Source organism: Amblyomma mixtum, chromosome 2 (assembly GCF_055824585.1).
Source record: "Amblyomma mixtum isolate Tamu chromosome 2, ASM5582458v1, whole genome shotgun sequence".
Classification (NCBI taxonomy): Eukaryota; Metazoa; Arthropoda; class Arachnida; order Ixodida; family Ixodidae; genus Amblyomma; species Amblyomma mixtum.
In genome coordinates, this window is record NC_143013.1 from 261707959 (window position 1) to 261724281 (window position 16323).

General features: G+C 51.2%; 1 protein-coding gene across 1 annotated transcript; it reads left to right on the forward strand.

Moving 5' to 3' along the window:
- Nucleotides 1-2845: 2845 nt before the first annotated feature.
- LOC149363777 (uncharacterized) lies at nt 2846-15823 on the forward strand. Its single transcript, XM_089573721.1, has 3 exons — nt 2846-3258; nt 6529-6810; nt 15573-15823. The coding sequence occupies exons 1-2, from the start codon at nt 2968-2970 to the stop codon at nt 6772-6774; spliced, it is 537 nt and encodes a 178-aa protein (XP_089429847.1). The 5' UTR covers nt 2846-2967; the 3' UTR covers nt 6775-6810; nt 15573-15823.
- The last annotated feature ends 500 nt before the right edge of the window (nt 15824-16323 follow it).

A 16323-nucleotide genomic window follows, 5' to 3' on the forward strand; every position in this document is an offset into this window, starting at 1 on the left:
GAGCGAGAGCTTGGAAAGCAGAGGGCAAAACGCGTAAATTGATTTTTGAGAAAACGAAATCGCACAGCATCTGTCTCACACATATCGGTGGACACCTGAACCAGGGAGAAGGCGCATGACTGCCCTCTCGGAACAGTGGGAACCTCAATCGTGCTTTGAGCTACGTGGCTCTAGTGACAAATGTGCGCTGCATGTGTTGTCATTGCTGACGTGCCATAAATGCGGCGCTGAAGCCATAGGGCTTCGTCGTTCGTTGTGTTATTGGCGCTGACAAAGACAACGTTTTACAATCCGATAAATTTAAGGAAAGGAAATGCGCATAACTGGCTCCCTGTGACAGTCGACGCCTGAACAGCGCTTTAGGTACGTGCGGTAATGAGAGAGAAATGTGGGCGGCAGGCATGGGCAGCGTTGTGCCAGAAAGGCAGCGCTGAAGCCATAGGCCATCGGCGTTCATTGTGTTCATTGCTGTAGGCGTCGACAACGTTTTGCACTCCGATCATTTTAGGGAAGGGAACTGTGCATAACTCACTCCCTGGTTGAGTGGACGCCTGAATCGCCCTTATAGGCAACACCACCTAGTTCGTCTAGGTGGTGTTGTTATAGGTTGGTGGGGTGATGACAGAGAGAGAGAGATGTGGGCTGCATGTTGAGCGCTGACAACGGCAGGGAACTCTCGCGCTCAACCATTAGCTGCCACCTGCCAGGGTGGAAGGGTGGGCGGGGATTTTAAGGCGAAAGCCTTTAATGGCTCATACTGCCGTGACCAAGACGTGTTAGCAAATTTGTCCGCGTTTCAGATTGATCGAAATGGTTGTGACGTCACTACATGCGATTTTTTGACGGGTGTCCACCGAAATATGTCAGTTACTGCGCAATTTCCTTTCCTCAAACACAATTTCCGTCTGGTGCCCACAGAGATATATCAGACAGTTACTGCGTAATTTCCTTTACTAAAATACAATTGCCATTTTCATTACGGCCCCTCTTTCTCTTTCTTCTTTCAGTCCATGTCCTCCTTTCCTGTACGGTTCGGTTCACAGAATTACAGCTCCATTTCCTTTCCTCAAAAAGCGTTGCGTTCAAAGGACAAGGCACCGCGCCGAACGGGTGGTGGCGTTCCGTGGGCTCCCTGGGAGCGCTACAACACGCTGTTGCGTTCCACTCCTAAACACGAAGATTAAGCGTAAATAATTGGCAGTTAATTAATGCACCAACAGAATGTGAAGTGAACAATCGCGTAGAGAATGCAGCACTCAGGCTTTCGCCTTTCACCACTTCAGCCGCTAAAGTTCCTGGTAATTTTTTAATGTACATATCAAGACAAACAGGAATTTCTTACCACTTATGCGGGAGAACATCTGGTTCCTCTCGCTCGTAACGCATTCCAGGGCTGTGGCAACCTCACGAAATACTTGCACAGACTTCGTCTTTGAGAACCACGCATTGGTGCAGGATGTCGAGCATTTATCCATCTATTTCTCCGACCACGAAGCTTCCTACATGACAATCAAGAACTGTTAGAGGACTTTTTTGAAGAACTGATATGTGTGAAAAATAACAAGCTGTCTGTAATTGGTCAAATGTTTAGGGGAATCCCCCAAGGTGGAGTAAATTTGTAATAAGGGAGTAATTACTCATTGTCATCCACCCAAGCGCAGCCATACGGCTACAAAGGAAAGCTATACAGCTTTCTCAGAAACTTCGTAGTTAAAGAAAAATTCGTCCTGGTCCGGGGTTCGAACCCGGGACCACCGCTACACCGGAGCAGTCGCTCTACCAACTGAGCTAACCGGGACGGCAAGCTATGGTAGGGCGAGAGCGAATTGATCAATAACTCGAAGTGGGAACAGTGTTGGTCAAATGTTTAGGGGAATCCCCCAAGGTGGAGTAAATTTGTAATAAGGGAGTAATTACTCATTGTCATCCACCCAAGCGCAGCCATACAGCTACAAAGGAAAGCTATACAGCTTTCTCAGAAACTTCGTAGTTAAAGAAAAATTCGTCCTGGTCCGGGGTTCGAACCCGGGACCACCGCTACACCGGAGCAGTCGCTCTACCAACTGAGCTAACCGGGACGGCAAGCTGTAATTGTACATATATGTGATGCCCACTCTATCGAAAAGATGTAACAGCTGATGAGCGGCTTTCAAATTTGCCAGTACGAAGTAACGTAGTCGTCGGCTATTTTTTTTTATGTTTGTTAAGCAAGCATGAGCAATTGAATGGCCTCGAAATATGCGCTTTCGAAATATACCTGCTGCCTATAAATATGTGTAACATGAAAGCAAGAATCCAGCAATAATATTGATCGAATTGAATCTTCATGTGTAATAATTTATGGGGCTATTTATTGTCGTTTCTTTATTTCTGCCAACTGTATTCAAGGATATTTGGACAAATTCGTTTGAAAAATTCGAAAAGCTAGCAATTTACATGTCTTGCGATACGACAACTTGGGTAATGAATCTTTAACCTCAGGGACAATTTCTTGGACAAGTCCTGTCAGCCGATCACTCTTGCCAGCACAACCTAATTTTGAACTATTTCTGTCCTTTTTCACCGGCCGTTGATTTTTTAATACTGTTTTTAATCATTGCAATCCTGATATTATTGCTCATTAATTCGCTATTCTGTTTACTCCTTCCACCGAGAGGACAATAACATTATTTATCTTCCCAGTACTCAAATGCTTTTCCGATGTAAACACTCTTTACGTTGGGCCTTTCCTAATTCGTATAATAAAAAAAAAAGAAGCAGAACGCAATGGAGCACATTCACGTGCCCCCGCCGTGGGTTTGTACCATTAAGCCTGAGGACATCATCATCATCGTGTTCACGCGCGAGGTATTGCGAACGTGGCACTGGGGGCATCAGACGCTGCCATAAGCTGCGGCCAGCAGAAACGCTGAAGGTCTGACCGAGAGAGGGCGCCCGCTCTTCAGCGACGCTCGGACGTACCGGGACATGCCAGCGTTCACCACCGAGGAGGGTGGAAGCCTCTTCCACAGCCGCGACCCCACAGCGAGAACCTGGGACTCCGACCTGGAAGCATCAGAGGCCGGAGCAGCCTTCGCACTGCGGACGCTGCACCCGGGCTTCCAGCGCCTGAATCTCCTCAAGAGGACGATGCATCTCAGCGAGATGGGGCAGCCTCCGCAGCGCGTAGGTCGGGAAGCGTCCCTCGGCGATACCGCGGACACCGCGAGGGCTTCTTGCGTGGTGAGGAAATTGCCCGAGCCAGAAGAAAGCGACCACGTAAGAAGACATGTCGCATTCTTAGCCTGCGATTGAAACGCCTTAAGTGTTCCGCGCATTTTTTTATTTCCAAAACTGCATTACCTCATGGTGCTTGGCGTCTGACCAGAAAGATGCGGGCTCGATCCCAGCCGCGGCGGTCGAATTTCGATGGAGGCGAAATTCTAGAGGCCCATGTACTGTGCGATTTCAGTGCACGTTAAAGAACCCCAGGTGGTCGAAATTTCCGGAGCCTTTCACTACGGCGTCCCTCAATGCCTTAGTGTTCTTTGCGACTTTAAAACCCCAATAAACCATAATATGCAATAGCCTTGAGCAAAAGCCATTAGAATCAGTTTGGGTGGTACAACGACAGCCGTATAACGCGTTATGCGTTCACTACACCACCGCCACTTGGCTAAGGTGCGATTGAAGTGTCCACTGGCCCAGCGAGTCAGTTACGCGTTTTTTCTTTACTCAAAACAAACGAAGGGTTTAGACTGCGAATGAGACCAATATGGGAACTGACTATTTGTTTCGTGCAAGCAGGCCCTGGAGTTAGTGTGCCGGCCGAACACTGAAAAACGGAACAATGCTGGCTACGCATGCGAGCTTATAGATGCGAAAACGCCTGTGAGACGCCAACCGGGAAGTTTCCTGTGAACCTCATAATCTGCCTGCCAACAGGCTAGGATATCATTGTCTTTTCGTTATTTTTGATTCAAGCGGTTCCATACATGCAGTGGGAATACAATCAAAGAATTTTCTGATTCCCAACAATGTTTAGCGCCCGCCGTGGTGACTTAAGGGAATGGCGTTCCGTTGCTGCGCACTAGGACGCAGGAAAACTAGTTTTCAAGGAGAGGAAGTGACGCAGTGTCTTTCTCGCATCTCTGTGTACCCGTGCACCGCGCCGTCAGGAAAGGAATAAAGGAGGGAGTCAGAGAAGAAAGAAAGAGCTGCCGTAGTGGAGGACTTGGAAATAATTTCGACCCCTTGGGGGGACCTTCAACGGGCACTTACACCGCATAGCACACGAGCGCCTTTTGTTTTGTAACCTCCATCGAAACGCGGCCGCCATGGCCGGATTCGAACTCGGAAGTCTGGCTCCGTAGACGAGTGTTCTAACAACTGCGGCACCGAATCCTGGCCGCGGCAGCCGCATTTCGGTGGAGGCAAAAGGCGAAAGGCGGCCGTGTGTTGTTCGATGTCAGTGCACGTTAATAGTTACGGTTTATGGGGTATAAAGTCCCAAAGTGACTCAGGCTTTGAGGAACTCCGTAGTGAAGGGCTCCGGAAATTTTGACTACCTGGGAACCTTTAAGGTGCACTCACAACAGTACACGATCCTCTAGAATTTAGCATCCACCGAAATTTTGACTGCCGTGGTCGGAAACGAACCCGCGTCTTCCAGTTCAGCGGCCTAGCGCCACAACCACTGAGCCACCGCGGCGGCTGCCAGTTACCGGACAGTTACCGTGGACAGTTACCGCGGCTTCATTTCCTGATTACCAATCAATCATTGGTGGTTATCCAAATCAAACAAAACAAAAAAGTGGGCCTGAGGCGTTTTTTGGGTCCATTAGTGTTGGCGCTGGCAACGTTGTAGAGTCCGTTGATTTTGACGAGAGGAAAGGCGCACAACTGGCTCGTTGGGTCAGTGGATACCTGAGTCTCGCTTTCATGGAGTACGTGGCGTTGGTATCCACTGGTAAAAAGCTGCTTTGGATTAGTTTATGGTTTATGAATGTTTACCTTTCCGAAGCGAACGAGCCTATGAGGGACACCGTAGTTGGTTGGTTTATGGGGTTTAACGTCCCTAAGCGACTAAGGCTATGAGACGCCGTAGTGGAGGGCTCCGGAAACTTCGACCACGTGGAGTTGTTTAACTTGCACTGACATCGCACAGTACACGGGCCTCTAGAATTTCTCCTCCAAAGAAATTCAACCGCCGCGGCCGGGGTCCAACCCGCGTCTTTCGGGTCAGCAGCCGAGCACTATAACCACTGAGCCAGCGCGGCGGCTGGACGCCGTAGTGAAGGCCTCCGGAAATTTCGAACACCTGGCGTTCTTCAACATGCACTGATATCACACAGTACATGTCCATGCCTCAAGATTGCTTTGAGGTTCGTGGTGGTGGTGGTGGTAGTGTCCACCTGCAAATAACCGTGCCTTCATGGTGACACACAGCGCAAAAAGAAAAGGAACCAGAGAAGGAAATACACAGGACCGTGCTTGTCCTGTGTCTTTCCTACTCTGGTTCCTCTTCTTTTTGCGCTGTGTCCCACCATGAATATTTACCCACTAGCCCAGTTGAACGTCTTGCTAAACCGTGCCTTCGCAGATTACTTCGTTCTTAGCAATGCTAAACCGCCAGCCAACTTTTCCCCGAATAGAGAGCGAAGGAAAAGAATCCGACGCTTTCAGTTGCAACTCATGCTATGGACGTTCTCTAGGGTAAACTGCACAACTGTCAATATATCGAAATAGTGCATTGCCCAAGCGATCTCGGCTCTCAAAGGTCATCTCGGTAGAGAGGTGGGTGCTCATCAAAGTGCCAGATCAGCGCCCGAGTGGTGCAACTGTGCCTTGTACAGCGTTATTAAAATCGCTGCCTCGCTAAGCAAGCGGAGAAAAAATTCATTTTATGAGGTTCAAAGACCCAAAGCAACTCAGGCTAAGAGGAACGCAGTGTTGGAGTCTGCGGATAATTTCTCCCCTCCTGGCGATATTTATTGTTCACTCAAATCGCGCAGTAGGTGGGCCTCTAGCATTTTGTCTTCAACCAAATGCAGCTGACGCTGCCAGGATCCGAACCCACGTCTTTTGGGTCGAGATTGGAACACCATAACGACTGAGCCACCTCGGCGGCGAGAGACGTTTATTGATTGAACTTTCCATTCCTTCCCTCCCAATAGACATTAATCAGAAGCCCTTCACGACGCACTGTCTTAAGACTGCAATTCGTACGCAAACACAAATTAACCCAATTTATTTACCCTGTAAACCCTGAAGCCACAATAAAGTTTGGCACGATTTCTTTCTTTTTCCATATCTGACGTTGCTGACGGTTTGTTAGTCTCTGCCACAAAACATAAGCTCTGAACAGAAGCTGCGTCTTGTTTATATGATCCTGAATCGACCTGAAGCGCAATTCGGCGGAACATCGGGAAGCATTTCACTTAAGATTAAATCATTCGAACATTTTTTTCTGTCCTTCTGTGGGCCGAAATCGACTATTGTTGCCGTTGTACGCCTAACGAGCTGCCCCTTTTGACGTCATTGTTCTAGGTGCCATATCCACGGAAAGCTGGAGCCGCTACAGCCTACTACAGCACCCCGGCCAGCTTCGCGGGCTCGGACCCGGTGGCCTTCTCGGACGGCAGGCGCTTTGTACGTCCTGCGCCGCATCTTGGCCTCCGGTGCCCCGCGCTCCGTGAGCTGATTCGACTTCGAAGGATGCTCTGGTCCCCGCAGCGCGCATCCAAGGAGGCCGCTCATGGCGGCGCTGTAAACTCGGCAGGGCCTTTACTTTGAAAGGAGATGCTCTCCGAGGCTGTGTTGGGCGCGCAGGTAAAGGAAAGCCGATAACCTACAATCAATAAGATCTTTAATTGCAGGAGCTGCTTGTGTTGCGGGCTTTTTTTTTTCGTGCACTTTGAGACCGGTCTGCTACTGGTCTTGTACAAGATTGCTAGACTTAACACACAGATACAACACTAATTTTTCGCGAAAGCTTTCCCAACTCCTGCATTCGATTGATGTTGCGGAGGAGCTACCGGCAAAGCTTCTCATGTAGCTTCGAGGTACTGCAGACTGTGAAGGGAGACACGAGGTGCACTGTGCTACTATTTGCCACCTCAATGAAAATTTCAATTCCTTCCTTGGGTCGGAAAAATTCATAGTGTTACGTGGCCCGAAGTCTATGTCGGCACAAGGACGACCGGAGCACAGGGTACAGATCACAGCTAGCCCCGAGCGGCAAGCGCGCACACACCGGGCACTTCCTCTACGTCGTCTTCACGGAGATTATCCGTTGCATGGCCCCCCGGTCGGAAAGGCACCGTCTCGGTGTTGATCAGGGCAGTGAGGGGGACTGCAAGACGTAGGGCTTGAGGCGAGAGACGTGCACAACATCGGTCTGATGCTGAGAGGACGTGGCACCGGGGAAGGCCGGAGCGATCTCGTAGGTGACTGCGGTGACTTGGCGCAGGACACGGTACGGGCCGATGTAGCGGGACAGAAGTTTTTCAGAAAGCCCCACGCGGCGAGATGGCGACCAAAGCAAGACGAGGGAGCCAGGGGTAAAGGAGACCATACGGTGACGGCGGTTGTAGAATTCCTGCTGAGAGGTCTGGGAAGCGAGGAGCCGGGAGCGTGCGAGTTGGCGAGCGTGGTCAGCGCGAGTAATGGCGTCGTGGGCGTATGCAGACGGCGGAGCAGTAGAAGTGGGAAGCAGCGTGTCCAGAGGCAGCAGGGGCTCGCGGCCATACAAAAGATAAAAAGGGGAGTAACCGGCAGTGTCATGGCGGGAGGAGTTGTAGGCGAAAGTCACATAGGGGAGAGCGGTATCCCAGTCGCGATGGTCCGGAGAAACGTACATAGCCAGCATATCGGTGAGAGTGCGGTTGAAGCGTTCTGTGAGGCCGTTCGTCTGCGGGTGGTAGGCGGTGGTGAGCTTATGTTTCGTAGAGCACGATCGAAGAATGTCAGCGACAACTCTGGACAGAAAGCAACGGCCTCGGTCGGTCAGAAGTTGACGGGGTGCTCCATGATGTAGGATAAGGTCGGTCAAAAGAAAGTCGGCAACATCAGTAGCCGTACTGGTGGGCAGTGCGCGTGTGATCGCGTAACGGGTAGCGTAGTCTGTGGCAACAGCTATCCATTTGTTGCCCGAGGCGGATTCCGGAAATGGTCCCAAAAGGTCTAAGCCGACGCGATGGAAAGGTTCGGGTGGGACGTCAATGGGCTGAAGCAGACCGGCTTTAAGAGTGGTGGGGCGTTTCCGGCGCTGGCACTCATCGCAGGCAGCAACATAGCGGCGTACACAGCGGTAGAGGCGCGGCCAAAAGAATCGACAACGCACGCGGTCGTAAGTACGGGAGACACCCAAGTGACCAGCAGTGGGAAGATCATGCAGCTCTTGGAGGACAACAGTGCGAAGGTGCTCGGGGACAACGAGGAGGAGGTCTGGGCCATCTTGGCTAAGGCTCCTGCGGTATAAAACTCCATCACGGAGCACAAAGCGGCGCATCGGAGGGTCGAATGGGGCGGTGTTGAGGCGGTCGATAATGGAGCGCAGCTCGGCATCGCGGCGCTGTTCTTCGGCCATGTTAGCGAGGACAGAGAGGGAGCACAGAGCATCCACGCTGTCAGTGCCAAGATTGTCACACGGGCCAACGGGGTAACGGGAAAGGCAGTCGGCATCGGCGTGCAAGCGGCCAGACTTGTAGAGTACAGAGTAATGGTACTGCTGCAGGCTCAGCGCCCAACGACCAAGCCGTCCTGTAGGGTCTTTCAAGGAAGAGAGCCAGCACAACGCATGGTGGTCAGTGACAACTGTAAAGGGGCGGCCGTATAAATATGGGCGGAATTTCCCAACAGCCCAGACAAGAGCTAAGCACTCGCGTTCGGTAATTGAGTAATTCCGCTCCGGGGCAGAGAGGAGACGGCTGGCGTACGCGATCACACGGTGCTCTCCGGATTGTCTCTGTGAGAGATAGCGCCGATGCCGTAGCCACTGGCGTCAGTGCGAACTTCAGTGGGAGCGGTCACATCGAAGTGGGCGAGAACTGGCGCGGTAGTAAGCTTCGATATCAGGTTGGAAAACGCTTGTGCCTGGTCGGGTCCCCACATGAAGGTGGTGTCTTTCTTCAGAAGGTTGGTTAGGGGGCGGGCGATGTCGGCGAAGCCTTGAACGAATCGACGAAAGTAGGAGCAGAGCCCCGAGAAGCTTCGGACGTCGTTAGAAGAACGTGGCTGGGGAAAGTCTTTGACGGCTCGGATCTTCTCAGGGTCAGGGTGGACCCCCGTATTGTCGACGACATGACCCAAGATGGTGAGCTGGCGGCGTGCGAAACGGCACTTAGAAGAGTTGAGCTGCAGGCCGGCATGACGAAAGAGGGAAAGGATCTGGGAAAGGTCAGTGATATGAGTGGAAAACGTGGGCGAAAAGACAATGACGTCATCGAGGTAGCACAGGCAGGTGGACCACTTAAAGCCGTGCAAAAGGGCATCCATCATGCGCTCGAATGTGGCGGGCGCGTTGCATAATCCGAAAGGCATAACTTTGAATTGGTAAAGCCCATCAGGTGTCACAAAGGCGGTCTTTTCACGGTCCTGGTCGTCTACAGCAATTTGCCAGTAGCCGGAGCGAAGATCTATGGATGAGAAAAATTTGGCACCATGAAGGCAGTCAAGGGCGTCATCGATACGCGGCAAGGGGTACACGTCCTTTTTAGTGATCTTATTCAAGTGCCGATAATCAATGCAAAAACGCCAAGAGCCATCCTTTTTCTTCACAAGTACGACGGGTGAGGCCCAGGGACTGTGCGAGGGTTCGATAATGTTTTTCGCGAGCATTTTAGTAACTTCCGCATTGATAACTTGACGCTCGGCGTGAGAGACTCGATAGGGGCGGCGGCGGATGGGAGGGGCATCGCCGGTTTCAATGCGGTGCCTGACGGCGAGAGTTTGGCCCAGCGTCGTGTTGTTGACATCAAAAATATCCGAAAAAGATTCGAGAAGGGCACGAAGCTGGGCAGTTTGGTCGGGACTGAGGTCGGTGGCCACCATGGTCGTGAAGGCGTCGGGCGACTGTGGAGGCTGCCGGCTTGGGGTGGCAGTGTCTTGAATAGGGGTGTTGGCTAACTGAGCGACGTGGCAGGGAGCGAGAGGAGATAGTGTAGCCACGCAGATGCCGGACGGGAGCACTTGAGAAGAGACGCCGAAGTTGAGGAAAGGCAGAGAGAGGGCGTTAGCTTGGATGGTGGCGATGGTATGAGGTAGGGCAACGTTACGGGTCAGCAGGAGGTCAAGGTTGGGCGTAACGAGATAATCGCCATCAGGAACTGGGCGAGATGGGGTCAGTGGAACGAAAGAGGCGGTTCGGGATGACAGGCGAGCATAATCGGTACTGTATAGTCGCAGGGATATATCGACGGGTTCTGAATCCAGCAGTGGAAGTTCGAGGTGTAGGACGCCATCCGAGCAGTCAATGAGGGCGGAATGGTCAGTCAGAAAATCCAAGCCAAGAATGAGGTCATGGGCACAGGTGGTCAGCACGGTGAATTGAACCGGTATACTGTGGCCGCCAATAGTAACGCGCGCGGTACAGGTACCGTCGACAGCAGGCGTGCCACCATCCGCGACACGCACACGGGACATTGCAGGCGTGAGGACTTTGCGTAGGCGACGGCGGAGGGCAGCACTCATCACTGATATTTGAGCACCGGTGTCAATCAGGGCGCGCACAGGAACACGGTCGATAAAGACGTCCAGGAGATTTGGTCGAGAGGTCGAGAGAGGATTTGTGGTCCGGGTCGTTGATGCAGCGTCACCTCCGGGAGCTGCATCATTTAGTTTTCCAAATGGGAGCGGCTGGTTGAAGGCGACTGTGGGGAGCGAGAGCGGCGACCCTGCGGCGACGGAGAGCGGGAGAATCGGCGTGGAGGGGGAACGGCTGCTTCAGATGGTTCGGACGGGGCTCGGGGCGAGAAGGTGCGGGTCGAGGTAGAACAGTAGAAGGAGGGGCAGACGTTGCGGGCTGGTGAAGACCATGGACTGCGGCAATGTCGGGCGATGTGGCCAATGCGAGAACACCGGAAGCAGATGGGGCGGTCGTCTGCCGTACGCCACTCATTTGGATTGCGATAACGCTGCGGAGAATAATAGGTGCGACGATAAACAGAGAGAGGTGGCTGGGGGGTGTCCGGGCTTCTGATGGTGCACACAGCCGGAGGAAGGTTCAGGTTAGCGAGTTCCTGACGCACGACGGCCTGAATCAGCGACACGGTGGGTAGAGAGTTATCAGGTGCGGTCGGACGGGGCAGAACAGGCGCAAGGGCTTCCAGTTCGCGGCGAACGATGCGGGTCACAGTGCCGGCGACGGGGTCATCATCGGAAGAGGCGCGGGACGGTAATCGGTGTTCCTCACAGGAAGAAGTAGCGGCAGTATTAGGGAGCCGAGAGAACTGCTGTGGAATTCGGCGGCTTTTAACCTGTTCGAAATGACGGCATTCTTTTATGATTGCGTCCACGGTGGTGCAGTCTTTGCAAACCAGTAAGTTAAAAGCATCATCCGCAATCCCTTTCAGAATATGGCTCACTTTCTCGGACTCGGTCATGGCGGCGTCGACCTTGTGGCAAAGCGCCAAGACATCTTGGATATATGCCACATAGCTTTCGGTTGACGACTGGGCGCGCGACGCGAGCTGCTTTTTCGCGGAGAGCTTCCGGTCATCGGGTCTGTCAAACAAAGTACGGAGCTTTTCTTTAAAAGTGTCCCAGCTCGTCAGTTGTTCTTCGTGGGTTTCATACCAGACCCGGGCCGTGCCACTAAGATAGAAGATCGCATTCGCTAGCATCACGGTGGGATCCCATCGGTTATAAGTGCTCACTCGCTCATATAGGCTGAGCCAGTCGTTGACATCGGTGCCGTCGTTCCCAGAAAAGGTTCCAGGGTCACGGGGAGGAGCCATGACCGCGAAGGGAGCAGAGGGAGCAGAGGGAGTGGTTCGTGACTCGCCGGGTGGAGCCATGATGGTAGTAGCCCCGGCCTGACGACCGCTTCGGAGCTGCGTGGCGTGGAGATCGTTTACCCCGCGCCTCCACCAAAGATGTTACGTGGCCCGAAGTCTATGTCGGCACAAGGACGACCGGAGCACAGGGTACAGATCACAGCTAGCCCCGAGCGGCAAGCGCGCACACACCGGGCACTTCCTCTACGTCGTCTTCACGGAGATTATCCGTTGCAATAGCAACACAAGCTTAGTGCGCAATGTGAGTCATATACACGATGTTTCACCAATCTGTCAGCTTAAGGAAGTACGAGATTGCACCTGTCCTGATGATTGCCTGCATTGGTGTGAAATGCTCGGAAAATGGGCCTCTTACAATACCTTGCGTAGGGGAAAAAAGGGCCGTAATGGGCTTTAGATATGGAGAGCTGCATAGTGCACTGTCCACAGAGAGTTACATGGTGCACTCAGCGGTTCCTTGCCTCTGAACTGAAAAATCTCGGCGCCTTCCGTGCCTCGGCACCAACCCATTGAATGATACGCCATGCCGAATATGAGGGATATGTATAGTGCTAGATTTTGGGACTCGCTGACTAGAACAATGGGGAGTTAACCTCTGAGCATTTGAAGTTTAAACTACACAGGCCCTAATCACTCTAAAATCATGCAATGGCAGCAGCTTCAAGCCGGGCTATTCGTAGCAGATGTAGCAGGAAGTACTGCTGGCTGTATGAACACCAGGAACAACCAAGCAAGATAAAATGCCAAACTTGCAAACTAATTTGTTCTTAATGGTCTTGGAGCGTTGGCTATGGTACATGAAATCAATCGAACGGGAAATGCAAGATATGGTGATCGCTTTCCTACCCACCCTCCCGCAGTCGGCGCCTATGAGAACAAGTGACATTTTTTATGCTCTTAGCAACGGCGCTTAGACCCTCAAGCTTGTTTTTCTCTCAGGAAACTTGTGAGCAGCGACACAGACGTGCGAACGCTTAGTCACAAGGTAGTTGGTATCTTTTAACGCTATAGCGTTAAGGGCCCCGTGTCGCATAAAAGCCCGGTGTCGTCGTCGGCGGCGTTGACCGTGAGCGATAATTCCCAGAAGCATTAATAAACAAAGTTTTTTCGGGTCGTAGCGTGGATTAGTCTACAAGGTTTTAACTGATTCAGTGTATTGACTACCAGCACGTGCAGGCTTTCGTCGGTACAAAATGCGGCTACCGCGTTCGCCGACTGCCTCCGCAAGTTTCTAAGCATAATGTGGGGAGGGCAGGTGATGCAAGCACGCAGGCGAACAAACTTGACACACTGCTGTTTGAACCAGTCGCTTCCACACACACTCGCGCCCCTGCGCCATGATGTAAAAACACGTCTAAGTGCCCCGGACGTGTTTTAATTTCTGCATCCACTGCTCATCTGCATTCTTGCAACCGAAAGCTAGCACTCAACGGCCGCGTGTGATGCCTCCAAGCCCACATATATCTTACTCTGGGATTAAGGTTAAAAAAAAAACATATGACAAGACGGTCACCACGTAACAATGCAATATTCAGCGAAAGCTGTCAATGCGATATGTTGTGGTTGAGAATATGAGCGCGACCTCTTATCTGTGCAGTTCTACGGCGCTTTTTTCGGTATCCCTCAAGCAGTCGTTTACGCACCAGTGTAGTTGCCGGCACCGCTCGTCGGAGAAACGTCGTATCATGGCAACTGTTTGCCGCAGAACGTTCGAGGTGGTGTAATACTATTCAGTTTTTCGAGCAGTATGAACTTACCAGTTAAGTTAGAGAGCTTACGGCAGGAATTCGAACTGGCTCCCTATTATCTGCGCGCCGGGTGTCGACCGAGATGTGTGAAACAGTGTGCAACTTCCTTACGAATTCGAACTGGCTCCCTATAATCGGCGCGCCGGGTGTCCACCGCGATGTGTGAAACAGTTCGCAACTTCCTTTCCTCAAATCCAGTTTCCGTTTCCTTCATCTCGGTATCTCTCTCTCTCTCTCTCTCTCTCTAACTCTCTCTCTCTCTCTATCTCTTTCTCTCTCTCTCTCTCTCTCTCTCTCTCTCTATCTCTTTCTCTCTCTCTCTCTCTCTCTCTCTCTCCTTTCACTCCCAACTACCTCCCTTTCCTCACTGGGAGGTTCGGGTGTCTACCGAGATGTGAGAAAATTACTGAGCCATATCCTCTCCTCAAAAATGCGTTGCGTCCAAAGCTGTTTCCAACTGGCAAGGCGTTGCGCAAAACAGGCGATGGGGTTCCGTGCACTCCTTGGCAGCGCTGCAACACGCTGTCGAGTTCCACACCTTAAGGCGAAGCTTTAGCGTCTTCCAGTTTTTGTGAGCATGTTCACATCTGTTTGAAGAGAATAAGAACACACAAGCTTATTTCAGGGAAACAGTCACGTCTGCTTGGAAAGAGTAAGAACACACAAGCTTATTTCAGGGAGACAGCTTGATATATATTTGTCCTTCATGGAACGGGCAACCTGTAGAGAAGAAAGAGTATCTACTCCCTTACCTGGACATTCAAAGTGGTTTGGCTAGTGGTCTTATAGTGGGTGGTGCGCGAAATGGGTATCTACAAGTGGGGAACAAGGAAATGTCTTCAAGCCCGTACGGCATAGGATTCTAACTTTTTATAACCTTCATTTGATTAATGTTACATGACCGGAGCATAGCGTTCTCTTTACACTCCAAAAAGAAATGCCAGGGAGTATAGGTGGGAATTTTTCAGTGCATATTCTGATGGCGAGTAAGTCCGCGAATGCACTGGAACGCGAACAAGCATCATGAGTGTGCGTTCGTTTATCATAATATATTGATATATAATTAATCGCGTGCATCTATTACGCTTGCTTAATTATTATGTGAAAAGGGAAAAATTCCCCTGTTCACACGTGGTTCAACGCAGAAACACACAACAGTTTATTATAATGGTGGTTGATACTAATTCGCTTTTAGAATGAACCACAGCGTTTATTGAGCTCCTGTTTTGCAAGCGCCACTCTAGGAATGGGGCTTTCTGTCTTGCTTTATTGCTCTGTGTCTTGAAGAATAGCAAGGAAATGTGGTAATCGCGGGAATTGTTGCTCATTCCTAACTTCCCCGTGCTCCTATCTGAAAGCCGCACACCGCGACTCTCCGTGAAGTCGCCTTAATCAGTCAAACACTGTACATAAAGGCATGTCGGGGAAAGACAAAACCATGGCGATCTGGCATGCAATTAAAGTCATCACGACTCCTCACAGCACTAAATACGGGCAAAGCAGGTTAGAGACTTTCTAAAACTTTTCTTCTATCTTGTGATCGCGAGTATTAGAAAACGCAAGCTCTAGAAAAATATATAGTCCACCGTATATTGCCCCATAGTAGCCCTGTGTATTATTGACAGATAAACATACAGTACTGCGATATCTTGAGTGCTTAAGTTTGATGCGTTCTGCTGCGAAATCACGTATTTCTGTTGGTTGGTTGGTTTATGGGGTTTAACGTCCCAAAGCGACTAAGGCTATGAGAGACGCCGTAGTGGAGGGCTCCGGAAATTTCGACCACCTGGGGTTCTTTAACGTGCACTGTAACGTTTCCCTGTTGCAGGAATGGAGAGGTGGTGCCTTCCACTTGGGCAGACTGGCACATGAACCCGCGATTCAAGGCGGTCCTGAGGACAGCAACCTTCTCCTGGTCCTTGGCCATTTTCGTGACTTCACTCGGACACATGACATCCCCACAAGGCTGCGCAGTTGAACCTTCCCCAGCGCCCGATAGGCCCATATCATTAATATACGTCTGATTTTATGGATTGCTTTGATTTTATTGTACGAATTAAATGTGTGAATCTGGGTGAATGCACATTTCTTTGCTCGGTACACACGAATAGCGACGCGCTTGATTTAATTTCCAAGCCCGGAAGACCAGACAGCGCAAAGGGTCCACCTTTCTGCACAATGCCTTCGTCTCTCCTCTGTCAACTTGGCTGTCATCGCTGCTACTTGTTTGTTAATGACAATAGAGTTCGCAAGGACGTCTTTTCTTCTTCGTGTGTCGTTATTTGTTTGTCGCCCCCTATCATCTTAATGTATAAGTAGCTTTACGTATGCGGTTGGCTTTGTTGCAATACATAGCAGCAATGCCTTCAGATCGCTGCACTGGGATTTTCGCTCGAATGGTAAGCGCCAGTGTCCCATTTTAAAACCAAGAACTCCGTCACCTTGCACTGTCGGTTCGTTACGTAGCTCCCAGTAGGCCTGGGAATTTGGCCTCAAGAACTTGGTATCCTGGTGCGTGTTCGCCAAATGCAGCCGGTACAGCCAGCGATGACAGCGCCGCCCACCGGCAGGTAGCAGCC

Coding starts and splice junctions, on each gene's coding strand:
- LOC149363777 (XM_089573721.1), top strand. CDS start 2,968: ATGCCAGCGTTCACCACCGAGGAGGGTGGAAGCCTCTTCCACAGCCGC. Junction 3,259..6,528: donor AGCCAGAAGAAAGCGACCAC/GTAAGAAGACAT, acceptor TCATTGTTCTAG/GTGCCATATCCACGGAAAGC.